General features: G+C 44.0%; 1 protein-coding gene across 1 annotated transcript in view; it reads right to left on the bottom strand.

Annotated features, from left to right (window-relative positions):
* LOC310773171 (mitogen-activated protein kinase-binding protein 1-like) overlaps positions 1-27,890 on the bottom strand; it is a gene marked incomplete at both ends in the record, with an annotated part of 145,494 nt that overhangs the window by 100,006 nt on the left and 17,598 nt on the right. Inside the window, 5 exons of the mRNA XM_083633081.1 lie at positions 1,439-1,645; positions 5,303-5,440; positions 7,843-8,013; positions 8,842-8,899; positions 11,913-11,975. Of these exons, the coding sequence (XP_083489207.1) occupies positions 1,439-1,645; positions 5,303-5,440; positions 7,843-8,013; positions 8,842-8,899; positions 11,913-11,975 (637 nt within the window). The remainder of the gene's footprint in view (positions 1-1,438; positions 1,646-5,302; positions 5,441-7,842; positions 8,014-8,841; positions 8,900-11,912; positions 11,976-27,890) is intronic.

Genomic DNA, 27,890 nt, shown 5'->3' with positions numbered 1-27,890 from the left:
TGAATTTCACCGGCAGGACATGGCGCGTGGGAGGATTGCGCTATTCCCCCCAGCTCCCCTCCCCCGAAGAGGTGCCCCGGCTGACCAGAGGAGGCCCTAGTGCAGCGACTAGGATTCATACCCCACTGGCTTTCCACCTACAGACCAATTTTGTCTGTAGGAAAGTCTGACCAAGCCAGAGGTAACACGGGGGCTGAGTTTACAGTTGAAAGGCTCACTGCTGGACTGACTGAAAGCCTGATGAGATGCGAGTGGAGAGTTTGATCTAACCAACTTACTGTGAGCGAGTCGACTCTCTGTGCAGGAGGGGAGAGGGAACAGAGCGGACGCAGATTAGAGAGAACAACTGACAGAAAACTCCACTAGTGACTTTTTCAATATAATATACTAATTTAAGATAACAGTTTTTACATAATAATAATAATAATAATAGTATTATTATTATTATTATTATTATTATTATTATTAATAATAATAATCACTATTCCTCGTCCATGAAGCTGATCCAAACCACTGAATATGCATTTATAAAATATTAGCAAGAAACCAGTTTCTGTTTAGACCCTGCTGATCGCCTGGAGGCTCAAATGGCTGCTCTCTCTTCCTCTTTACAATTTAAATTGTTTTGCATCGTTTCCTATGTTTGACATCCTTTAGTGTTTGTGGAAACCTGTTAAAGCCCCCTCCAGTGTATTTTGTAATTTTTAAGATATGTCATGTGTTGCTGCTGAATCATGTGACCTGGCTTATAGTGATATAGTGATACGTCATGTCAATTAGATTCTGATTGAGGATGAGCTAGCATGTTACCTAGCTAGCTAGCTAGCTAGCAGTTAGTTATGTTAGCTAAGCCCGATGCCTGCTACAGTAACCACGTTCGCCAGGCTCAAAACGCCACTGAGTGACCAAAACTTTTGCTTGTTAACCATTTTGAGTCATGCCCTTTCCAATAAGACCATCAGCTTTGAAATCTGTTGGCTGTTTGTTAATAATAAAGCAATAGTGCATCTTGCAGCTAAGATAACGTTACGGAGGGAATACTGTAGTGCAGACAAATAGTATTGAAGGCAAGAGACGAAGCTGTTGTGCTTTTTTGACAACAGCGCTGAAGCCATGATATTGCAGTGGAACAAGCTATTGGCCTTCGGTTCTTATAAATGTAAGATCTTTGGTGCAGAATCAGATGATGTGCGACTATACAGCAGGTGTTAGAATGTTTGAAACAGAACACCAACCATTACACAGGTACAGTAGGTAAACTGACTGGAGGGAGGTTTAAGGGTAAGCCCTGGTTCACACCATAGGCATCTCAGAAGCAGCGCTTCATGGAAGCTTCGAGCAGGAGCCTTGCCATTCACACCAGAAGCACTCTCTTTCGTCCTTTAGTGTGGCTTCGGTGTATGGTGTGTTCGGCCTGTAACTCTGTGGCGTCTGTCACGCCCAGCAGAGCGGGGTCACTCACCCGTAGCTCCACCCACTTGTCGAGCAGGCGGCGGGCGTTGAACTCACACAGCAGGCCGGATGAGGTGATGGTGAAGGTGGAGGAGACGTGTCGGCCCCGCCCACATGCCACGTCACTGAAGAAGTTATTCCTCAGCTCGCCCAGAAGAGCTGAACGCCCCAGGAGAGGCACTGTGGAACTCACCTGAGAGAGAGAGAGAGATTGGTGGGGGGGGGGGGGGGGGTTGGAGGGGGACTCAGTCAAACCCAGACTGGATTCAAATAGTAACTAGTATGACTGCACCGCAGATATACCTATGCCTCCGCCAACAAGTGAGAAGTCGACATCCATGTCTGTCCAGACTTACGTTTGAGCCAAATGTGAAGAAATTCCGTCAAGGCGTTACTGAGATATCGCGTTAACAAGCTTGAAAATGGCGTTTGTGAGGTCACAGTGACCAGGACCTTTGACCACCAAAATGTAATCAGTTCATCCATGAGTCCAAGTGGATGTTTGATCCAAATGTGACAAGATTTCATCAAGGCGTTCCTGAGATATCGTGTTAACGAGCTAGAAAATGGCGTTTGTGAGGTCACAGTGAGCTTGAACTTTGACCACCAAAATCTAATCACTTCATCCTTGAGTCCAAGTGGACGTTTGAACCAAATGTGACAAAATTCAGTCAAGAGCTGTGTTCGGAATGGTTCACTGATTCACTATTCCCCATGTCGTTTTTATCATAGTGAACTATATGTGGAGGGATCAAACGAGTTTCGGACACTACACAGATTATTTTTTCTGAAGATTATTGCGTCACAAGTATTGCGTCAAGTATTCATGTGACGGAAGCAATCCGCGCCCAGTATCACGTAATGGCACTTACTGGGCTTTACAAAAACATACTCACGCTAGGCTACTAATGTGTTAAATACAGAAAAGGCAGCTATTACTTACAAAACAAACAAAATTAGCACTGGTAGCCCTTGGCTGGCAGCACGTGACAGGATGTGAGCTGCCAAAACTGCAGGAACTGTACAATCAGCGGTGCCTCTGGAGGTCCCAGAAGATCATCAAGGACACGAACCACCCGCATAACAGCCTGTTCTCCCTGTTGCCCTCAGGGAGAAGATACAGGGTCCCGAAAGCACACACAAACCGCTTGCGGGACAGTTTCTTTCCGCAGGCCACAAGACTCAACAAGTAAACCCTCAATAAACCCGGATTATTGACATTTGCACACCTCCCTCCACACCTGGACACTTTCTTTTTTTTAATATACATTCCATATCATTCTATATAATATTGAATACCTTACTACCTATTTATTACTCTTCATATTCTAGTGTTGCCACAACTGCCTTACTAGTTAAATATATTGCCCTATTGTTGCTGCTGTGATTGTGTTTGCTGTGATTTTGCACTTATTTAAAACTGCACCTTGTCTGTAACGGAACCTACAGCATAAGAATTTCACACGTGCGTACTTGTACTACGGAGTGACAATAAAAATCTTGAATCTTGAATATAATTCTCCTGCTCCCGCCATCTTGCTTAAAAACTTTCTTCTTCTCCTTTGATAAAGACAGCCGCATTGCATTGTGGTATACCGGTGAAAATGTATGATACATTCACTGTTCACTAGAAATTGCTGTGCATTGTGGGTATTTTATAGTGGACTAAATAGTGAATCAAATTAACAGTTGAGAATTCGGACAGACACTATAAAAAAATGGTGACACACTAAATAGTCCACTATTTCTGTCATATGGACGGATTCGGAACAGGGCTAAGGCATTCCTGAGATATCATGTTAACGAGCTAGAAAATGGCGTTCGTGAGGTCACAGTGACCTTGAACTTTGACCACCAAAATGTAATCAGTTCATCCTTGAATTCAAGTGGACGTTTGAGCCAAATTTGATGAAATTCCGTCAAGGCATTCCTGAGATATAACGTTAACATCGTACGTACCTATGTACGGAAAGCCCGAAACCATAATCCCTCCCGCTCGGCTATCACCGGCGGAGGCATAATAAATTATTCCCCTTTATGCTGGGGAACCCCTGGAACCCCCTCAAGAGGACCCCTGGGGGTCCCCGGACACCACTTTGAGAACCACTGTTCTAGGGTCCTCCTTGCCATTGGAATCATCTCCTCTGCAACTAAGTCAGTGGCGTTGGGAGAAGCGCGCCCCCCATGCCACATTAAAAACCATCTCTGGACAGGTATCTTCTCCTGCTACCTGAGTTCCCTAGCCTGGTAAACCATCCGGTCACGTGAACTCACAATGTTTTTCGTTCTGTATTTCCGTCTGGCCTCCAGCCCTGGGCGGGCGTTTTCAGAAATTAGAGTTCAATAGCCAATCAGGGACGTACCTCATAGTTGACATCATAACCACCAAATCAGGAATGCCACTGGCAAAAGAGTAATGGCTGCCTCCATGGCTCTCCGGCTTGAGCAGTAACGTCAACATTCGTCACGTTTAAACAGTGTAGTTATTGCAGAAATAGACTCAATAACAACAATTAAACAAGAACAGGAGTATGCAACAGCAGAGTTTCTCAGCGGATAAGACGTTATTTCATCATTCTTCCGAGTGGATTTGGATTTAACTGAATCAAATGCTGATTGGCTCAAGGACTGGATACTTCCACCCACTGAAATGACTGTGCACAGCTCAGAGTCATAGATATTATTACTATAGATGGGTCACCGCAGGCTACGCCAATTCTAACAAATGGTAGCAGCAAGTCTCCTAAATGGTCACGTGGTCACCTCTCCCCTGAAGTGTTGTGAGAGGACTGTGCCTGGTGACGCGGGGTTAGTGCTGACCTAGCAAGCTAACTTGAAATAGAGATTGTGAATTCTCAAACTCCACACAAACCACACATATAAACACAAAGCTGCCCCTTGCTAGCTCAATATAGTGAAACTAAGATATTTCATTAAAAAAAATATTTTTCCAACCACAGATTTAGCTACTAAATTAACAAACTTCACATGTAGCTTTCGCTCCCTGCTAACATGAGTTCCTGTTGCCAAATCTCACGAGAGTGTGTTGCTGAGACAGAGACAGGTTTTGAACAAGTTCAATTTTCTCCTGATCTGTCTGTCTGAAAAATGCCATTTTAGTGTCAGAATATTCAGAAAAGAGAAAAAAGGAGCTTCTTGGATACTTATAGACAGACTTTAATTACAAAGTAAAGTACATACATCTACTGCAATAGATAAACAAACAATGTACATCTTCAAGAATAGACAGGGGCACAAAACGCAACGCGTTTCAACCTCTCTGGTCTTCGTCAGGCTGTTTCATAATTAAAATCTGTCTATAAGTATCCAAGAAGCTAATTTTTTCTCTTTTCTGATTCACTTTTGGCCTGCTGAGCTTCCTTGTGCCACATTTTTGCTTTTTCCAGTGTTTTCCAGTGTGAATATTCAGAAGATATGTGGCTTCGGAAAATGGGACGAATATTTACTTTAATTAATATGGGGGCGAAGGAATCTGTCATAATCTGAGATCACGTCAACTTTTCCCTTTGACTCCACTAGACTCAGACCTGCCGAAAACCTCAAGTGGCCGTGTCCGTGGAAAGCCTTGGGCAAAACCCACGTGACAAAATGACAGGAAGTGAGTTGAAGTTGGGTCGTCTTGCTTGAAATCCCATCATCTTTGTTGGAGTCCAGTCAGAACCACGAAACGAAACAGAATGTGAGTTTGCGGATCCAGATGGTTTTAACCAGGCTATGAGTCCCGATCTCGAGTCACAAATAGATCAGATGGTCATAATCGGATACGATGTACAACAAGCAAACAAGTGTGTGTGTGTGTGCGCGCGCGCGTGCATGTGTGTGGGGGTACCTTGGAGGTCTTGGTGTGGTCCAGATACCAGAACTTGATGTGTCGGTTGCCGGCGGTAACGAAGTAGCTGCTGTCGTCAGAGAAGGAGACGGCCGTCACCTTACTGGACACCTTATTGGCTGCTACCACCACGTTCTTCTACTCACACACACACACACACACACACACACACGCACACAGGCAGGCAGGCAAGCAGGCACGCACACACACACACACACACACACAAACACACTTGAGCTATGGTAGATAATCAAGTTGACATCCTATAATAAAATTGTCTAGGCGGACAGGCGGGCGGTGTCTGTCAGTCACATTTTGTGTTGGGCCGAAGGCGCCAGCTCATACAGTACGACATGAATCCCCATGGTGCCAGCTCCTTACAAACAGAACACAACACACAAAGCAAGGGGCCGGAGTCCCACCAAACTAGATTTGAAGGCAGTGTTAAACTTCTAGCGGAGGTAAATGTTAAGTTATATATGTGAGCAAATAAGAAGGCAATTATATATGCACTAAGATGCAGGAGATATCGATGAAGATCATCCTCACCCTTAGACTTCCTAGTGCACATTTGTATAAGGGCATTAAAAACTTCAATATGGCTTCCCTGTCTAAATGAAAATCTATCACCAAAAAGGGGAGAGTTGAGTGAATTCTCAGAAACTAGGTCAGCATGACCTCAGTCATATTGGAGCCATATTGGCAGACAGCCTGTCAAATCGATGGACAGATGATATAAAATTATGGCATTATACTGTGTGCGGACTTCTTTTCTTTAGTTTGAGTGTTTTGTGATCCAGCACCAGTTTTTTTAGGAATCCGGTGGATGTGCATATTTTTTCTTATCTACAGACCGTTGTTGCACTCATGACTGCCATCTATCGTCAAAGTCTTTTGATTGATATGAACATAAGTAAAAAAGGAAGCAGGCCAAAATAGTCATCATGTAAAATTAAAACTTTGTGTTTTGGGGCGCAGCCAGCTAACATGAGTGCTTCATGAGACAGTCTCTCTAGTTTTCTGGCTGGGCGGGGTCCTTCGGGCTAACATTGTTTAACATAGGGATCAACTCTGAGCGCCGTGAGCACAAATGAACGCACCCAGCAGCAGGCAGAGCACACAGACGTGAGTTGAGGAACTGAAAAAGGCTGTCTTATAAACATGAAACTTCGTACACTTCTTTCCTAATTTTCAACCCAGTATGACTATCTTTACAAACATTCATACAAGTGAATTCAAGTCGTTTACGTTGTGTATAATGTTCGGTAAGTAGCAGCAGTCACAGATACATAGCTCTCATTGACAAGCTCAGCTAACTAACATTATCCTGCTGAGCCCACCTATAATTCACATTTCGTGGCAAATAATATCCGCACATCAGACTGAGAAATGAGGACAGATGAGGAGCTTTTTGTCACGAGTTTATAAGCCGGCAAGGAAGTTTACTATGAGCCACGGAGCGGACGGTGCTGAGAGTCCTTTCAACTCAAAGTGAGTAGCCTACAACTAGCGTTACATGTTTGTTTGTTCCTGTCTGTAACACCCTCCCTGGACCGTAGAAGCTTTGATTATGATCGATTTTATCTCTCTGAAGCATCGACGCTCTAAATACGGTATTCGGGACAACCCTATGTATATGTGAGAAAAATGCGATATCTTATTTTGGCCAGGAAAAAATATGCCTGCGGGTGGATTTTTTTCCCATCTACCCGCCACTTGGCCAGTGAGTCAAAAAGTTAATTTTGGGCCCTGTCTGTGGTACAACTCTGCTCAGTTAACTCATTCCCCGCCAGAGGTTCAAAGGAAAAGTCACCAGCCGTCGCCAGGGTTTTTGATCATTTTCATACATTTTCCAAGACCCACAGAATATTATCTTCTATGACTACATAAAGACTGAGTAAAAGAAATGAGAAAAGCAATATAACGAGTAATATAACAAATACTTTTGGCAGGGAGTAATAAGTAAAGCAATAATATTACTTTTGAAAAGAGTAATGAGTAATGAGTAATATATTACTTTTTTAAAGTAACGTTCCCAACACTGCTCAACTACTTTCTTCTGTGAGAGCAATGCTTGTAACTTCCTATGGAAAAACTCTCATGGCTTGGTCATCACATTTGGGTGCTTGGTCTCAATATGACACCGGAGTTTACATACTGTCGTTTGCTAGCACCTCTTTGCAGAGCACACACTGTGGCATGGGAGCGTCGTCGGGACCAACGATGTAAATCCAAATGAATCAGGGTCATACTTCCTCCGTTTTCTGCTCGCACAAGAAGCTGTCTCCTCTCTCAATGTAGGTACTAAATAATGTTTCAGCGACATTTTGCTTCATAGCTGAAGTTCGCTAACCAGAGTTTCCCCCCCCCCTTTTCTTCTCTGATTTCTTTCCATCGCGTCACGCCTCCCCTGAAGCTCTCTTGCGCCCCCCCAGGGGAGGTGTGCCTCACAGTTAAAAACTGCTGGTCTACATTATATTGTATCTGTCCCTATCAAATAAAGCATAGATAGATAAGTAAAGCAGTGAGTGGGTGGGTACCTTCCAGTTCCAGACGTGCACCATCATATCGTGCTGGTAGCCCACGCTGACGATGTATTTGGCATTGGGGCTGAATGCCACGCAGGAGACACCGTACTTATGTTCCTGCAGCTCACAGACCTGCTGCCTGTCTGACACGTCCCAGACCCGCACTGCAGGCATGTGACCACTCTGAGGAGGGGAGAGTAAAGGGTTAACGTCCCATGTGACCGCTCTGAGGAGGGGGAGTAAAGGGTTAACCTGTCTGACACGTCCCAGACCCGCACTGGAGGCATGTGACTACTCTGAGGAAATTAAACTTAAAAAGTTAAATGCTCTGAGGAGGGGGAGAGTGAAGGGTTAAATGTTCTGAGGGGGAGAGAGCGTAGAGGGTTAACTCATAACTCAGCATTTTCTTTTGCCGACTTTCTGAATACCATGATGATTTCATGATACCTTTGGATCATGGAAGGCAAATGAGGAAGAAGACTCATCTCCCTGTCACCACGATTGCAGATTTAACGTCCAAAACAGTAGCATTGTGGATGTGAGTGGACCTACATTTACTAGTTTATTATTATCCATTTCCTGGCATCCCAGGATACCTCGTAATGTTGCATTTACCCCCATGCACATCGTTTGACAATTTTTTTCAACTTATAACTGTATGAAACACCATAAAACCAGAGGAGAATCCCGATTTCTTCTGCTTCTCTATGCTTCTCTATGGAGCTCTAGGCTCAAGTTGTCCGAGTGTATTGTGGGGCTGCACGCGCTATGATTTGCTCATCTGCGTTCGGGGCGGGACTTAGCGATAGGTGAATTGCGTGACATCACTTCCAGTTCAGTGACATCACTCACCAGATCTCCCCCACACACATCTTAGATGATAACCCCTTCCAGGTGACTTTTCAGGTGACTACATCTCGTGCTCCTACAAAGTCACTTATAGAAGCAGTTGCACCGCTTAGAAATATTGCAACTATGATGAATATTTGGACAGTAAACGGACACACTCACCTCTCCTGTAACCACATATTTCCCATCTGGAGAAAACGCTAAAGTGGTGATAGCTTTCCTGTGTGGAGAGAGAGAGAGAGAGAGGGGGAGGGAGAGAGGCAGAGAGACAGATAGAGAGAAGGACAGAGAGATAGGGAGGGGGAGAGAGATAAAGACATTTGAAATGAGAATCACACTACAATAATGATTTATTATTACTTATATAGTTATTATTATTATTATTGTTACTGTTGTTATTATTATTATTATCATTAATCACTTAAAGCTTTAGTGTGTAACTTTTGTAGTGCAGAGCCTTTGTCTCCCCCTTCTGGCAGTGAAGGCACGTGCGCTGCATTCATGTGGTGAGGGAATAATGAGGTCCCTTCCGATTCCTTGCTCTTTGTTGTCACAAAGCTGGAAACAGCTTCAACATACAACACAACTTCTTAGCGGCCATGCTGTTTCCACATTACCACTTAAATAACATACAACACATCTTCTTTGTGCCATGTTGTTTTCCACATTACCACTTAAATAACATACATCTTCTTTGTAGCAGCCATGTTGTTTCCACATTACCACTTAAATTACATACAACTCATCTTTGTAGCGGCCATTTTGTGTCTACATTACCACTTAAATAACACACATCTTCTTTGTAGCTAGGGATGGGAATTTCGACTAATTTCCCCGCCGACTAGTCTCAAATTTTATTTGGGACTAGTCGACTAGTCTATAAGCAAGAAAACTCGCAATTTAATATACATATTAAATAAAAAGTTTAAAAGTTTAAAATACAAATGTTTTGTGTATTTAGGAGCTATTTTAGCCCAAACATTCAGTACAAGCTGTTAATTTAAATTATATTGATGTAACAACAACTGATTGAATAAAGGTGAACAAATTAAAGAGAAATACATTTCTGATACGTTTGCCAATGCAATGCATGGCATTTATTATGAATAATGTTGTAGGACGGAGTTCCAGCGTGTCTTGCATGATTGGGTAAGCTATTTTTATGAAGGTGCTATATAATTTATGTTTACGTTCTAGACAGCCAATGCACTGTAGGCTCTTATGTTGAAGACAGGAAACGGAAGTGTGTGTTGTTGTTGTGGGGGCGCTTGACGCTAGGTTATGCTGGAAGCGGAACAATAATAAAGCTGGCGTCTCATGCTGAGATTGTTCACGATTGGAGTTGCCCCGTTTATTGGTTTTTATTTATTATCATGCACACAGGCGACGACTTTGTTATCCAGTCCCCACTCACTCATCGCACCTCGCAGCTGGACAGCCAAGTTTTCAGTGGTGTGTCTTTCCTCCAGGGCGCACGTCTGAAGCACACAGCTGTCCTTCGTCCAGATAATGACATGTTATAGTCATGTATGACTCGGTGGTTATGGACGTCCACCCATCTGAAGTTATGGCCACATATTCTGCCCCCTCGAACGCTCGTTGCATCTTCTCTGTCATTTTGCAATGGCTGATCTCGAGTCGAGACGTAATTGTTTTGCGAGTGCGGGGAGGAGGAGCAATTCTCCCCCTGGCTGCTCATCCTGTTTACAAAGAAGCCGAGGCAGAGGCATGAAGAACAAGATGCAGCGTTTAACCGACTAGTAAAATACTAAACGGTTAATAAATGAGTAGGCGGTTAAACGATTAAACGTCTAGTCGCGCACATCCCTATTTGTAGCGGCCATTTTGTTTCCACATTACCACTTAAAAGCTCATGAAAACAGAGGAAGCCACTTCCCAACTCGGGAAAGGGTACCCATCCGAGGAGCACGTGAATGCAGCATGCTGCTGTAGTAGCCTGCACGGTCGTGACTGTTTTGGCTGTAAAACAGTGGATAAATAGTTTTGAGTGTGAAATGACTCATTTCACTGTCAGAATTTGATCCATTTGGTCTGATAACATTTGGAAAGTCCAAAAGAGCTGCACGACTGAATTATTTATCCCCATTCCTGTTAGCAGAGCGCTAACAGGAAGTTAGCAGGGGGCTAACCAGAAGTTAGCAGAGAGCTAACAGGAAGTTAGCGGGCCGGGCAGAAGTCTCTGGTGAGCATGCTCCGGGCCAGGACGGGAATGTCTCCACAGACAGCAGATTCTAAACTCTCGTCTACTGTGGAATACAGAGTTACGTGGAGCTGATAGGGTTAATCTACATTGTGGGAACTCGTTTGGCTTGAATGTAACAGACATTCAGTTCTATGTAAAGTTACACACTAGAGCTTTAAAGTCGAGCTGAACCCCACATTCTTTTTCATTTTAGTTCAAATACCTGAGTATTCAGTGCACCTATTTATTAATGTATGCAAAGAAAATCACAAAAATCAATTTTCTTTAGTTTTTCACACTTTTTCACATCAAAAGTTCATTTTTTTAGATTTCAATCATAACAGTAATCTACAGTTTGCTGACGTCACATAGTACTATCAAATTTCTACCCCATTTCAACCAATCATATCACGACCGATCACAACATGGCAGCTGTCAATCAATCTTTATTTCAGGAGAATTTTCTCCTCCAAATGAACGAGAAAATGGCGCCTAGTGTCTGTAATCTGGCAGAATTTCTACGGTAATGTCTAAGAATGCAAAGAAATGTAACTGGCTCGTTAAAATCGCATTCCAGGATAACGTTAACTAAGGGGTCGCCGCTCGGAGATTCCAGGCGGGCAGACAGCACTCATGCATCGGATTGTCCGCTCCGCTCCACAAAGAAGCAGCTGGCTGCCTGGTACTCTGCGGCTCCTACTCGCGTAGCACCACGACACGCTGAATCCCACTCGATTTGGGGGCGGAACATGCCAGGATTTTCCAAAGCCAAGTCCTGTCCCCAGAATTGTCAAATCAAATAATCGAGATGCTACTATGGACCGCCTTTCAACCTGTCATCTCAGAAAAATTTAGTTTTTCAGTCTGAAACGTGACACCGACCCACGCGCCACTTGGGCTCCGTTGGGTTCATCCTGTCTTTAAGGTAAAAGCTGATGTAGATGTCAATTAATTGTCTCAGTTGATTGGCTGGACAGAAGGTGAGAGCTGATTGGCTGGACAGAGGTGAGAGCTGATTGGCTATTGGTACCTGCAGCTGTTAAAGATGTGATGCTGTTTGTTCTTCTTTGGATTGAGCAAAACAACAACACACCTGGGGAGAGAGAGACAGATACAGATTAATAATTAAAGAACTGTAGAGCAGTCAAGGTCTGATTCATCACAGCTGTATCACACACCCACAGTGAAATGAAGAGACTTGAGTCAAGTCTCTTCATTTCACTGTGGGTGAGCCATTTCCACATATGAAGTCTGGACTATTCCCGGTAAATCAGGTCCAGGTATTTCCCGGAGTTACCCTACCAGACATGAGGGATCCTTGTTTCTAAACATGAGGCAAAGGTCTGTGTTTTTGGCTGAGCGGGCATGGCGAGGGTGGGGTGTGGAGAGGGATGGGGCATGATGTGCTGCACATATAAAGTCTGCAGGCACACAAGCAGAGAGAGAGAGCGCAGAAAGGAACATATTGGCACCCAAAATTGTGCACAGCTCTCCATACATGCATCCACGAGATCTCTGCCCAACACGTTTCTCCACTACATAATGCACATGTCTCACTTTGAAGTTCCCGATGCATTCCGACGCACTCTTAACAAGTCCATATTTTCGGCATGTGATTCGGGGGGAAATAGGGCTGTAACAGATACAGCTACAATTGTCTACTCTGGATCAGATGAGCTATGAACTGGAAGATCAGAGCCTCAGCACAACATCGGAGATATACTGTATTTCAGAAAGCAATACTCCACTCCATGAAAAACCTTCAACGCATTATTCAGGCGATAACGTGGGGTGGCAATATGCCAAAAAATGAGTGCTTTTTACATCACCCAAAACGTTTAACGGTGGAAAAGGCGATTTTACAAGTTGCATTCAAGTCATATCTGAGTAGTTTTCAATGTATTTCTCCCCACAAAAGTTATGTCTCGATATAATGCAACACTATCATGTCATTGCATTTTCACGATACAAGACAAACAGGTCATTTGCAGCACTTCTTCAGAGTCACTCTCTGAAGAAGACGCTGCTCGCGTCGAAATGTAAGTTTTTCTTGTTTTTTCTTTACTTGAAGCACACAATGAGAAGCGTATAAAAAAATATAAAATAAAACGATTAAAAGTCCTTCAGAGTCGATAAAATGTTTAAAAGAAGATATTTGAAAAAAGAGCATAGATAGCAAGATGTTTTCAAATCTTAAAGAATATAGGATAAAGATGTTTACAACATTTTTGGAACTCGTCGTAATGCCCGAGTGGAGCATACAACAATAATGGCAATAATAATTGGGGGTGCGCAGCTGTCTGTATGTTCTCTGAGGGGAAGCCTACTCTCCCACACTTTGGAAACCGCTGTGCTATTGTAAGTCGCTTTGGATAAAATGTCTGTTAAATTACATAAATGTAATGATGTAATGATGTAATGTAATATAATATAATGAGTTGAAACATCTTTAACATTTTATTAGAACGCTGTGTCATATTTTCTATGTCAACCACTGTTAAATTAAACTGCAAAGAAGAAACGATCCGCCAGAATGCACTCAGGAGTGTTCAGCTTCTGTGGCAGACTGTGTGTGTGTGTGTGTGTGTGTGTGTGTGTGTGTGAGAGAGAGAGAGAGAGAGAGGGTGAGAGAGAGAGAGAGGGTGGGTGAGAGAGAGAGAGAGAGAGAGAGAGAGAGAGAGAGAGAGACACACACACAGCAGTAAGTAGTGCTGACTGTCTGGCTTTAAGTAGCTGAGTCAGTCAGCTCCAATTATATTCTTTCTCATCAGGGAATACCTACACACACACACACACACACACACACACACACACACACACACACACACACACACACACACACACACACACACACACACACACACACACACACACTATGGTGCAGTGAAATCCGCCTTCCTCCCATCCTGGCTCTGGAGGGGAGCAGGTGGGGCGGGAGGCACGGCACAGAAAGGCCCTTTCGATGAGATAGCCCACCTGGGCACCAGGCCCCGAAGGCATGGGGAGACCCCCAGTGCCAACAGCGTCCCAGGCGGGAATCAAACCCAGGACCTTCTTGCTGTGAGGCGACACTGCACCAACGTGCCTTCCACTATCCTACTGTAGGAAGGAAAATGTTTTTTTCTCCTGAACAAGTCAAGTTTATTTGTGTATAGCCCTAATTCACAAGCATGTCTCAGAGGGCTTCACAGAGAATATGTCTAGCTAAATCAAGCTGACACAGCAATAACAATAACAGTAATAATAATAATAATAACATGGTTGAACAATCGTATGTTCGAGAGAGACAGAGGGAAGGGGAGAAAGGGGGAGAGGAGAGAGCGGGGAAGGGAGAAGGTGGAGAGGGAGAAAGGTAGGAAGAGAGCAGGTGGGGGGGGGAGGAGGAGAGACAGCAGAACAGACAGAATAGACAGGGTATGAACTGGCAGCAGAGTGGGCAGGCCAAATGAGCAGCAGCTCAGACAATCTGGCTACTCTAACCATTAACCCGGAACTAACTAGCACACAAGGGATCTAACTAATCTACAGCCTAGTCTGCCATGTCCTTCCTGGCCTACTCTAATCCAATCTTAGCCTGAACACTATAACAATCAAAAGGTCCAGCTCAGATGTTTCCAAAGTGGGAGGTGGGCCTCCCCAGGGGGCTCAAAACAGTTTCAGGGGAGGCTCAGTGAGTGGGAGTGATTTATTTTTGTTATTTCAGTAATATGAATAATAGTGAAGGAAGCTTTTTCCATGGAGCTGTTTCCATGCTTTATCTCAGAATGTGGAATCCTCTGGTCTAGCTAATCTACAACCTACAGTTGCCACTTGCTCTGCACATGGGCATTGAGCATTGGCACAGGCAGGGACTCACCAAGCTCAAGATGATTTTTCTATATTCCCAAATGTATTTGTGGACAGGATTTTAAGGTGTAGTCTTGGGGGGAGGGGTTGCAGTTCGCTGCGCCGAGGATTGCATCGCTGCTTTCGCGGACAATGTGGTCCTGATAGCATCATCGGTCTGGGACCTTCAGCACTCACTGGATCGGTTCGCAGCCGAGTGTGAAGCGGCTGGGATGAGCATCAGCATCTGAGGCCATGGTTCTCAGCAGGAAACTGGTGGATTGTCTACTCCAGGTAGGAAATGAGTCCTTACCCCAACTGAAGGAGTTCAAGTATCTCGGGGTCTTGTTCTCGAGTGAGGGGACGATGGAGCGGGAGATGGGCCGGAGAATCAGAGCAGCGGGAGCTTTACCGCACCATTATGACGAAAAGAGCTGGCCTAGAAGGCAAAGCTCTCTATGTACCAGTTGATCTTCACTCTTACCCTCACCTATCGTTCATGAAGGATGGGTCATGGCCGAAAGAACAAGATCACGGATACAAGCGGCTGAGATGGGTTTTCTCAGGAGGGTGGCTGGCATCTCCTTTAGGGATAAAGTGAGAAGCTCAGTCATCTGTGAGGGACTCAAAGTAGAGCCTCTGCTCCTTCACGTAGAAAGGTGCCAGTTGAGGTTGTTCGGGCATCTGGTAAGGATGCCACCTGGTGGCCTCCCTAGGGAGGTGTTCCAGGCACGTCCACGTGGGATGAGACCACGGGGCAGACCGAGGGATAGGTGGAGAGATTATATCTCCACACTGGCATGGGAATGCCCCCAGTCAGAGCTGGTTAATGTGGCCAGGGAAAGGGAAGTTTGGGGTCCCCTGCTGGAATCATGGCCGTAACTAGCTATGAGGACGGGGAGGTCCGGACCTCCCCTAATATTTCAGAGGAAAAAAAAGAAAAAAAATTATAAAACAATCTGCATGGAAAAGCATGAAAAACACGGGATCGCTTTTATTTTGAAACGAAAGGCAGGTCAGGCAGGAAGTCATCTGACGCCGCGTCCGCGGTAACTTGATTCCGAGAGAGCAGCAGCATGGTGGTGAGTGATGACTGTCTGTCTGCCTGGCGAGATAATTGAAGGTGAGCGAGCTGCGAGACAGTGAGCGAGTGAACGACAGACAGTGAGTGACACTGACAGATTTTTTAGCAACAACCAAGAAAGTAAGTGTCTAGTCTGTCTCTTAAGTAATGTTACCTGTGTGACACGTTGGGATGCTACTGGCTAATCATGCATGATGCCAATTGCCAAGCTCCCGAAGTCAGGTATGCAGGTGGCTATATGCATGGTTTCAGTTTCATGACCCAATAAGTAACAAAAAGAGGTGGTGTAAAGTTAAAAACAACATAATATATTTTATTTTATTTTTCAATCGTTCCTATCAGGAATAAATAAATGTCCCTCTGTATGTTTTTTTTATTATCGATGATGACTTTGTGTGTTGTGTACGGCTTGGGTTGTGTACCTGTGTTTGTAGGTGTCATTTTGATATGAATTTGGCTAAAACAGTTTGTGTTTGTTAGTTACAATTATGTTGACAGGAGAGCTGAGCAGGTGGTGACATGAAAGAGAATATACTGAATAATGACATCACAACAGTATAATCCTAATGTTGATTTAAAATGATATATTACTCTAAATATGGCTAAAAAAGGGGGAAAAAACCCTCAATTTTTTTTCCGCCTCCCCTTGCTGGACCTCCCCTATTTCGGGACCCTGGTTACGGCCCTGGCTGGAATGGCTACCTCCATGACCCGATAAGCCGTTGAAGATGGATGGATGGATGGATGGATGGAATATGGCCGACAGACTGAAGGAGAGGAAAGAAACAGCAGGAGAGAGAACAGCAGGTCTGAGGCTTAACCAGGCTGACAGCTGGTCTCTCTCTCTCTCTCTCTCTCTCACACACACACACACACACACACACACACACACACACACAGAGTGGGGATATCAGATGAGATTAGAAACAGTATACGTAAATTATGCCCATTGTTCTTCCATAAATCGCACCACATTACATCACGCTCAGTCCACCTGTGAGCGGTTCATGACAAACATGCACTCGGTATGCATGAACATGGCGCGTACACCTCGAACTTTCACACACTAAACTATTCACCTGAACACAAGAGTGTCCCTGCTGGGTTTTAGAAATGTTGCATAATCTTATCAATGCCTTCCAATAGTGCCATCATGTGACCATTAGGTGTAACTGCGGTGCAAAATGACATTTTGGGGGGGGGGGGGGGGTTACACCGGAAGAAGCAAGGCATCATGGCAGCTAGAAATAAGGTGGATAAAACATTGTGTAAGGACTGTCTTATGTAGGAAATACACTAGCAGACTTCGAAATCTTAACTGTGATTATGAAAAGACTGGGAGTTTACACTACACGACTGGTTCATTAAGACTTTTTATCACGACTGAAAAACTCACTGAAATACATTACACGACTGGAATCACAGCTCAAAATACACTACCCGACTGTGCGCCCAGCAAACTCACGTCTTTCAAGTTATAAGACGGTGTCTTGAACCCACAACACAAATAACCAGCAAACTGATGTGACCACACTACTACACTAACCAGAAGGAAGCTAGACATCATTTTAGTTTAAAAATAAAAGTGCCAATGTATTACTGCATGACTCACTACGGGTTAAAATTGACTTTTCGAAGCCACAACATTTAACATTATAATTTAAAACAGAACACATTTGCAGTTTCTATGCAAATGTGTTCTTTATTTTCTCTTTGGTACTTGGGGTATTTCGGATCACACATACAAAACGGTTGCAATGGTATACTTTTATTTTGAAATTCGTAACGGGAAGTTTCGGTTTTATTCTTTCTGACTTAACCGTGAGTAACCGGCATAGCGGTGTTATTTCGAATCCCACATAGGTTACGCTAAAACCACGCCCTGTGTGCCCGCCTACGCACAGTCAAGCGCCGGGATTGGCCAGGAGCAAGTATTTTGTCTTCTTTTGACAGCTCGAATCTCCCACACCACAAACACTGCACTGCACGCAGCCCAGCGATTTCATGAACCAACTGAATTGCTCTTGAGAGCGGACATTGAAATTAATTATGGTCACACCTTAGTGTATTAACGCTAATGAAAACGTAATACAAGCTTTTAACACATTTCCCACACCACAAACACTGCGCCCAGCCCAGCGATTTTATTAACCAAATTGCTCTTGATAGCGGACATTGAAAATAAATTACTGCAATATATTAATGCTAATGAAAACGTAACACAAGCTTTTAACACACAATAGATTTTTAGCCAAAGCTTCAATAACAGAGCGCAGCTGACAGTTTAACTTGCAAATGAAAAATATAAAAAATATAAAATTAACTAGAACGACCGCAACGCAGACTTATGCCTCCGCCATTAGTTCATTCTCGAGTCCAAATCGCCATTTGAGTCAAATTGGAAGAAATTCCGTCAAGGCGCTCCTGTGATGTTGCATTACAGAGCTTGGAAATTGGGTGAGTGAGGTCACAGTGACTTTGAACTTTGACCACCAAAATGTAATCAGTTCATCCTTGAGTCCAAGTGGACGCTTGAGGCAAATTCGAAGAAATTCCATCAATACATTCCTGAGATATCGCGTTAACAAGCTTGAAAATGGCATTCGAGAGGTCACAGTGACCTTGACCTTTGATAACCAAAATGGAATCAGTTCATCCTTGTGTCCAAGTCGATGTTTGAGCCAAATCAGAAGAAATTCTATCAAGCCGTTCTTGAGATATTGCTAACTTGGGAATGGCGTTCGTGAGGTCACAGGACCTTGAAGTTTGACCACCAAAATGTAATCAGTTCATCCTTGAGGCCAAGTTAATGTTTGAGGCAAATTTGATGAAATTCCATCAAGGCATTCCTGAGATATGGCGTTAACAAGCTTGAGAATGGCGTTGGAGAGGTCACAGTGACCTTGACCTTTGATCACCAAAAATGTAATCCTTTCATCCTTGCGCCCAAGTCGACGTTTGAGCCAAATTGGCAGAAATTCCATCAAGCCGTTCTTGAGATATCGCTTTAACGAACTTGGGAATGGCATTCGTGAGGTCACAGTGACCTTGACCTTTGACCACAAAAATGTAATCAGTTCATCCTTGAGTCCAAGTCGATGTTTGAGACAAATTTGATTTTGAAAAAGGTCTGAGACCGAAACGTTACAATATTAAATTTATTTTTGCAAGTTTGGACAGTGTGCGGGACTCTCTTTATTTTGTGAGACAAATTTGATGAAATTCTGTCAAGGCATTCGTGAGATATCGCGTTAACAAGCTGGAAAATGGCGTTTGAGAGGTCACAGTGACCTTGACCTTTGACCTTTAACCACCAAAATCTAATCAGTTCATCCTTGAGTCCAAGTCGATGTTTGAGGCAAGTTTGATTAAATTCCGTCAAGGCGTTCCTCAGATATCGCGTTAACAAACATCGGACGGACGGACGGACGGACATACGGCACAGCTATTCATTCCCCCCAGTCCAGCCGTTTGTTCCAGGCCAGTGAAGTCCCAACAATCTACAAAAACATGCAATAATATAAAATCATAGATAAAAAGTTGAATCATACACAATCAATAAAACCAAAAGTAAAGGGTTAGCCTTCTCAATGGCCAAGGGCAGCATCTGTTATTCTGGCCTCATAATAAGCACTGAGGCGGGTGGTCAGAAAGTCAAATAACCGCGGTACATTGTATGCTTTGGTGCGATGTAGGATTTTGTCTTTCAATATCCTCATTGCAGACTCGCTGTAGTTGTTGGTGTTGTTGCTTCTCACAGGAATGGTGTCCCTGTAATGGAGCCCAACCCATGAGCCCAACATGAGCATGGGCGCCTGGCCAATCCCGGTGCTTGACTGCTGCGTAGGTGGGCCGGGCACAGGGCGTGGTTTTAGCGTAACCTATGTGGGATTCGAAATAACGCGGCATAGCATCTTTACTTCCCTCATTCACGTGTGCCTTGGTATCAGAAATATCTAGCCTATTGTATGAAGACTAGCGATTTGACTGCATTTGGCTCATTGCCTCCTAGTTTTCCATTGGATATTGACGGGATTCCACATGCACATGAGTTGAGTTGAGTTGAGTTGGGTCGTTGAACCAGTTTACACTACAAGAGAAATTCAAACATGTTTGATATAATCGTTGTGGCTCCGACTGGCTCTGACTGGAGTCGGGAGGTAGTTTACACTTGATGATTAGAAATCTGTACCCATAATACACTAACAGATTTAGCTGCAAATTGGCACAACAACTGCCCACAACAACTGCAGACTACAGTCAACAAAGACAGACTGAGCCCAACTGGAAATCCTATCTAAAATCGGAGGGAAACTAGTGTATTTTAGGTATTAGAGAGAGTTGTAGCCATGGGGTGAAACTCTGTCCCATCTGTGTATTTGGTGGACACAAATAAACTCATCATGATGGACCCAGATGCTGCCTACTTTTCCTCTTTGAGACTGTTTTTCTCCAGGGGTTCTTGATTAAAGGGATCTCTCGGACTTCGTCTCTGATGACCCGGTGGATTATCGATGGAGTATTTAGAATAACGGGACTTTGTTTTTCCCGCTTGCCAGCAGAGGATTTACGGTATGCGTTTGAGCATAACCTGGACATAATGGTAATATATTCCCGACTGATTTTTACACAAACATGTTGTAATTTTTACACGACAAATCTCTTTACACCTATCTCTGACGTGTTTGGTCAAATGGTAAATGTGATTCTTCACCATGCCTTCATAATGTGTTTATAACAAGCACTTTTATTACGAGCAAGTTGATCAAAATGCGCAAGTGGTCTAACAGAAAACAATGTCTACCATGGGTAAATGTGGCAATCCGTAAACTTATGAAACAAAGAGACATACAAACATCGAACAAAAAGTTCGGAAATTTGTGTTTGGTAAATTATTTCTCTGTTGTAACAATGCTTCTTGCCAATAAATTGTATACCGTTGGAAAGCCTGTTTATTTCTCTTTTAAATGGTGCCCGATTTGTAAGGAACATGCATTTGTGGAATGAGCAGCACAGCTGAGTATGTGGGTTGCGCTCGTGAAAGATTTGACAAAATCTTCTCTGCCAATGTCAAACAGCTTATTCTGCTGTTGCTATTGACTCTTGTTTGGTGTTGTTTGGTGGATTGGATGATTGAAGTCTATCAGTAACAAGGAAGAAACAAGACATATTGGCAATTTTACAATTTATTCATTAACAAACAGTCAGGAGCCTCAGTAGCGTGTGGAAGAACCATAAGCAGCCACCAGTCCTTGACTGTTGATTTACCGTGGTCGGTTGTAAGCATCCATGATTTGATGTTGTACGGGGGCTGTGCACTCCCCTTATTCTGTGCTGCTTGGGATATGTACATGTAATTGCATATTGCGTTTCTATTGCCTGTTGTTTGTCCAACATGTATGGTGGCACTCAGTTTCCCCTCTGGGGGATTAATAAAGTTTATCGTTATTTGGATAGTGGATGCTGCACACTGACTCTGCAGTCAGCATGGCTGCAGCCAGCATGACATAAGCCTCTTTCACACATGAACTCCGGATCAGGTCAGGGTTGCCCCCCACTGAGCCTGCCCCGGATGATAGGTGAAGTGTACCCTTTCACACATGAGGCATGTTGCATTCACACATGAGTAGCACCTCCGCAGAGTTTGTAAAGTAGAGAGGGGGCGGGCGGCGGGGTGGGGGAATTTGGGCATGACCACACAGTTGTGAAAACTAAAAATACATAATGGGCCTAACGTTCACGGCATATAATCGTTTGCGCATAACGTTAGTAAGTAATTAATTAAACAACCCTACAACTCACGCCCAGATGCATCGATTTCCTCGAGTCGCAAGCAGTACAAACAAAACAGGTCTTTGCTATGTTCAGTCCTAAAATGCCTCAAACCTACTAGAATTATACAGAATACAGGAAGCTAGACGTTTTTACCTTCAAAATAAAATAAATTTTGTATTACTTAGTAACAAAAAATCAGAATGTCGACTCACTACGGGTTAAAATTGACTTTTCGAAGGGAGCAGATATTCTTCCAGTTTATCTCCGTTCTGTATCTTTCGAAACACACACAAAAAAACATTACACGTGCATTTACTTTATTTAATTGCCATTATTGCGAAGGTTATACCCGGAAGTTTTCGTTTTATACTGCCTGACTTGACGCTACTTGGAATTTGCGCGAACGCTGTGTAAACGTTAAATCAAAGACATGAACACAACCAGATCCAGATACCCTACCTAGCGATGTCCAATACTGGGAAGCGGGACGACCCTCGCGTCCAAAAATGCTTATTAAATGTGTGTGCTGTGCGAAGCAGACATGAAATCAGATCAGAGCCATGAGCCTTTCAATCCAGCAATCTGCAACATGTTGGCTGTCGCACACGGAGCAGTTTTGAGCTTCATTTGAAAACCAAATGGCATGTGTTTCTGCGACTACGGCTGGGGGTACACTTCCCTCCGGCTAGGACGAGGCTCCGCGGGAGCGCGCATGAGCCGCATGCAGACATTCACACATGACAGCCAGCCGTATGGCCTCTAGATAACTCCTGAATTCCAAACATGTGTGAAAGCAGCTCAAGTCTCTGATTTTTCCCCGTGACTTCACACCTTCCTTGAAGATGTCTCGCGCCTTCACACTTTGAAAACCGCTGTCCTCTGCAGTGCTTCTGTGTAGGACTTTTCATCTTATTCTATTTAATACTTTATCACTTCTACTTTATTACCTCTCCTATTTAACTGTTGCCTTAATTGCCCTCCACATACACTGTTTACATTGTTGCCCTATTTAACTATTGCCTTATTGTCTATTTGTTGCTTGCTGTGATTTTGTGCCCTATTTGTTGTTTGTGATTTTGCACTATTTACCTACTGCACCTTCTGTAACGGAGCCCACAGCATAAGAATTTCACACGGGTGTACTCGTACAACGGAGTGACAATAAAAATCTTGAATCTTGGACTATGCATGTAGTCAGGTACACTCTGTACACACACACACACACACACACACACACACACACACAACCATAGATCTGCAATGCAGCAGAGAGACCACTCCCCTACCTACTGCAGCCCCCCACTCTCTCTCCCTCTCCATTCATTAGCCTACATTCACTCTCTCCCACTGTCTCTCTCATTTCTTCTCTTTCACCTACTAGCATGACTCTCTTGGTCTCTCTCTCCCCCTCTCTCGGTCTCTCTCCCCCCCTCTACTGACCCACTTCGTAGCGTTACAGAGTTAAAGGGACATTTCACACTAATCTGACTCATCTGAACTCTTCTCTGACTCTCCCTGTCTCTCTGCCTATCTCTCTCTATCTCAGGTCTCTCTGCCTGTCTCTCTGACTCTCTCTGCCAGTCTCTCTCTGCCTCTGTCTGTCTAAGGCAGCGGTTCCCAACCTTTTCTGACTCACGGCCCACTTGAAAATCTCAAAACAGTTCACAGGCCACATCTGACTGTAAACAGTCAGAGGCCAAATAATGCGCTCTCCGAGGACTTTTGATTTTAACGATAAAAATAGCTGTCCATCAGCACCACACAAAACTAAAAGTTTGTTTGTTTATTAAAAGGATCCACATTAGCTGCTGCTTAGACGACAGCTAGACTTTCTGGGGTCCAAGACAAAATACACATAAGTGAGGGGCTGCCGCTGTCTGCAATAGGGTAATTAACAAATAATTGATTATATTGATAATCTCACAGTCGTAAAATGTGGTTATGATGATGAAACAAGGATCATTCCATTCCGGGGGTAAATGGTAAATAGCCTGCATTTATATAGGGCTTTTATACAAATCACTTTACAATGAGTTGGTACATTCACCCATTCACACACACATTCATACACCGATGGCGGCAAGCTACCACTCAGGGTGCTGGTGCAGCCATCGTATGCAATTTGGGGTTCAGTATCTTGCCCAAGGACACTTCATGCAGACTGGAGGAGCCGTGGATCGAACCATTTATCCAAAGTGACCCGCTCTACCTCAAGAGCTACAGTCGCCCTGAATGAAGCTGAATGTCTGATTTTAAATAAAATTGCTTGGTCTCTCCCAATAGATAGTAAGTTAAGTTTATTTAATATGGACATCACAGAGCATTAGCGATGTAACATACCGTACATGTATGCACAACAACCGGATACATAATGTTAAGTGTTTATAGCGGAACGCTAATTTTCAACACCTGTCCACAGTGGTATATAGCATATTTTGGTAGAAAAATATTAATACCGTAAAACAAAGTCCCAATTAAACAAAGAAATTTAATAAGCTCATGCCAATGAATTTTCTGAATGCCAGATAGTCTTATTAAAAAACAAAAAACAAAAAAACAAAAAAAAAGAATAGTTGAATATTCGTATTAAACAGCCAAATCCGATTCGACTGACATAATTCTAAGTTGGGGACAGCCCTAAATAGCAGTATCATAAAAAAAAAAAAAAAGAGAGAAATGCATTCATGATCAAAATAATAATAATAATAATCCCCCCCCCCCCCCACAAAGATCATAAAGTTTTGCAAATGATTTGGCGGGCCACTTGCAAAACCTTCCCGGCCCACAGGTTGGGAATGGCTGGTCTAAGGCAACGTGTGTGTGTGTGTGTGTGTGTGTGTGTGTGTGTGTGTGTGTGTGTGTGAACTGACTGTAACACAGGAGGCAGACAGCTGAGGATTAAAGGGTTAAATCAGCTATGTCTCTTTAAATGTGGTTTGGCAGTGACAGAGTCCTGCTGCACTTCTTCCACACCACTGACCTCAACACACACACACACACACACACACACACACACACACACACACACACACACACACACACACACACACAAACAAGACGGTCTAGGACAGACCTGTTACTCTATTTTCAGGTAAAGACAGGGCAGTGTAAAGGGCAGTTTATAGTACAGGTAAAGACAGGGCAGTGTAAAGGGCAGTTTATAGTACAGGTAAAGACAGGGCAGTGTAAAGGGCAGTTTATAGTACAGGTAAAGACAGGGCAGTGTAAAGGGCAGTTTATAGTACAGGTAAAGACAGGGCAGTTTATAGTACAGGTAAAGACAGGGCAGTGTAAAGGGCAGTTTATAGTACAGGTAAAGACAGGGCAGTGTAAAGGGCAGTTTATAGTACAGGTAAAGACAGGGCAGTTTATAGTACAGGTAAAGACAGGGCAGTGTAAAGGGCAGTTTATAGTACAGGTAAAGACAGGGCAGCGTAAAGGGCAGTTTATAGTACAGGTAAAGAGAGGGCAGCGTAAACGGCAGTTTATAGTACAGGTAAAGACAGGGCAGCGTAAACGGCAGTTTATAGTATAGGTAAAGACAGGGCAGCGTAAAGGGCAGTTTATAGTACAGGTAAAGACAGGGCAGCGTAAAGGGCAGTTTATACAGTAGTACAGGTAAAGACAGGGCAGTGTAAAGGGCAGTTTATAGTACAGGTAAAGACAGGGCAGTGTAAATGGCAGTTTATAGTACAGGTAAAGACAGGGCAGCGTAAAGGGCAGTTTATAGTACAGGTAAAGACAGGGCAGTGTAAACGGCAGTTTATAGTACAGGTAAAGACAGGGCAGCGTAAAGGGCAGTTTATAGTACAGGTAAAGACAGGGAAGTGTAAACGGCAGTTTATAGTACAGGTAAAGACAGGGCAGCGTTTGCATCGCATCCCATAATAATATGATACTTGGGATGCCATTACGAACATACATGTAGATGCGAACAGGTGAGCTAGAAGTTTAGCGTCGCCAGCGAGGGCCCCCACCGTTGCGGTTGGGGTACGTTTCGAAATCCCTCCAGGCCTGAACATTTTTCTAGGGGAAACACTGTTCTATCATCAAAGTCCATTGGCCCAATCGACATCATCATAGTTGACAATGAGGAACGCCACTAGCGAAACAGTAATGGCACCTTCCGAAGCAAGGAGCAGGAACGTTAACATTAGTAGAGTTTACACAGCCATAAGTGCGGTTATTGCAGAAATAGACTCAATAACAACAATTAAACAAGAACAAGTATATCAACCAGCACAGTTTCTCGGTGGAAAAGATGCTTTCACCATTCTTCAGACTGGATTTGGATTCGATTTGGCAACGCTGATTGGCTGAAGGATTTGAGTTGTCTGTCAAGGCACAAGTACTCCTGCCCACTGAAATCACTGTGAGTGGCTGGAAGTCCAGACTGATACGTAGAGCCAAACAGGATGTGAGCTGATGTTATCAGGATGAATTTATAAGGCTAGCCGCAGTGGTGGCCTAAAGGTTAGAGACCGTAAGGTTGTGTGTTCAATCCCCCGGTGCGACCGGCAAAATAAATCTGTGTGGGGAAAGTGAAAAGGCAGCGCTTGCCCCTCCCTCATTACGATCACTGAGGTGCCCTTGAGCAAGGCCCTTAACTCCAACCGCTCCAGTGGAGCTGGTCAGTGGTCAGCAGATCACACAGCAGTGTGTGTGTGTGTCTGTGTGTGTGTGTGTGTGTGTGTGTGTGTGTGTGTGTGTGTGTGTGTGTGTGTGTGTGTGTGTGTGTGTGTGTGTGTGTGTGTGTGTACAACAAGGAAGAAAAACTGCTTCAAAATGCTTCCTGCGCCAATGAGCAGCAAATGAATGGGCAGCCATTTTTCCATTCAGCCCCCCCAGTTATGTCTGTCTGATCGCGACTCTTCTTGTCCCTGGCACCACAAAGGTGGAACGAGCTCTCTCCTTCAGTCAGAACAGCTGAATCTCTGCCCATCTTTCGGCTGAGACTAAAAACTCACCTATTCAGGCTATACCTGGGCCCTTCTTGAACTTACTAACATCTTTCACTAACTTCTTAAAAAAAAGGAATGTTACTTCTTCCTTCTCAAAGCCCTTTCTACATAGTGCTACTCTAGTCCATCAAAAGGACTTAGGTGTCATTGATTGTGTTGCATAGTTGTACTGTTGACAAAATATGATATTGTAAGTCGCTTTGGATAAAAGCATCTGCTAAATATAATGTAATGTAATGTCTGTCAGAGAAGCCCCGCCCACCCACCTCCTCTCTGTCAGGGAAGCCCTGCTCACCCACCTCCTGTCTGTCAGAGAAGCCCCGCCCACCCAGGTCTGTCAGAGAAGCGCCACTCACCCACCTCCTGTCTGTCAGAGAAGCCCCGCCCAGCCCTGTCTGTCAGAGAAGCCCCGCCCAGCCCTGTCTGTCAGAGAAGCGCCACTCACCCACCTCCTGTCTGTCAGAGAAGCCCCGCCCAGCCCTGTCTGTCAGAGAAGCCCCACTCACCCACCTCTTGTCTGTCAGAGAAGCCCCACCCACCCCTGTCTGTCAGAGAAGCCCCACTCACCCACCTCTTGTCTGTCAGAGAAGCCCCGCCCACCCAATTCCTGTCTTTCAGAGAAGCCACGCCCACCCACCTCCTGTCTGTCAGAGAAGACCCACCCACCCACCCCTCTGTACACAGTCAGTTCCTGTTGATAAAGCAAACAAACCCTGTGAGCAGACAGACGGGTCCAGTCAGTCTGCAGCTCAGATCATGGTGTCTGTCTGTCTGCCTGTCTGTCTGTCACTTTACATTAAAACACTCCAGACCTTTCTCTAGACCTGGATTACTTGTGAAGATGTCTGGTGTCCAATATGATTTAGGCAGATAGACATCTTCCTTTAGCTTATTTTCAAGTTATTTAATTTGATGGGATAGGATGCAAAGAGACATTTGTGTTTTTGTTTTATTGCTGTTTAAATGGAGGCTATTATCGGGTGGCCGGTATAGATATTCTATATGGCCGGAATTCTGGAACGTTACCGGCCGCATTGGCTGTCAGAAAAAAAAATCTAGTGGAATCCCTGCATGGTGTGACTCATATAGCCTACTGTATTTTTTACTGTAACTGACTGTAGCAGCTGGCCCTAGACAGTAGAAAAATAATAGGGACCTGCAGGCCAAAGTGTTATTTATGTTTTGTGCCCTATAGTGATATGGCCTATATATTTTTTATTAAGGCAATATATCCCTCCCTCTATTACCACAGGTAAACTGTTCTGGTACTGCCAAATGGTTTGAATGAAACCTGCAGTAGAACACAAAGTAATCAAAAAAAAGGATGTGGAGAACATCAAATCAAAATCATTGCATTACCTAA

This window comes from Poromitra crassiceps, assembly GCF_964638095.1.
Source record: "Poromitra crassiceps genome assembly, chromosome: 3".
Taxonomy (NCBI): domain Eukaryota; kingdom Metazoa; phylum Chordata; class Actinopteri; order Beryciformes; family Melamphaidae; genus Poromitra; species Poromitra crassiceps.
Note: the sequence above shows the minus strand (reverse complement) of the source record. Positions and strands in the feature narration are given on the sequence as shown.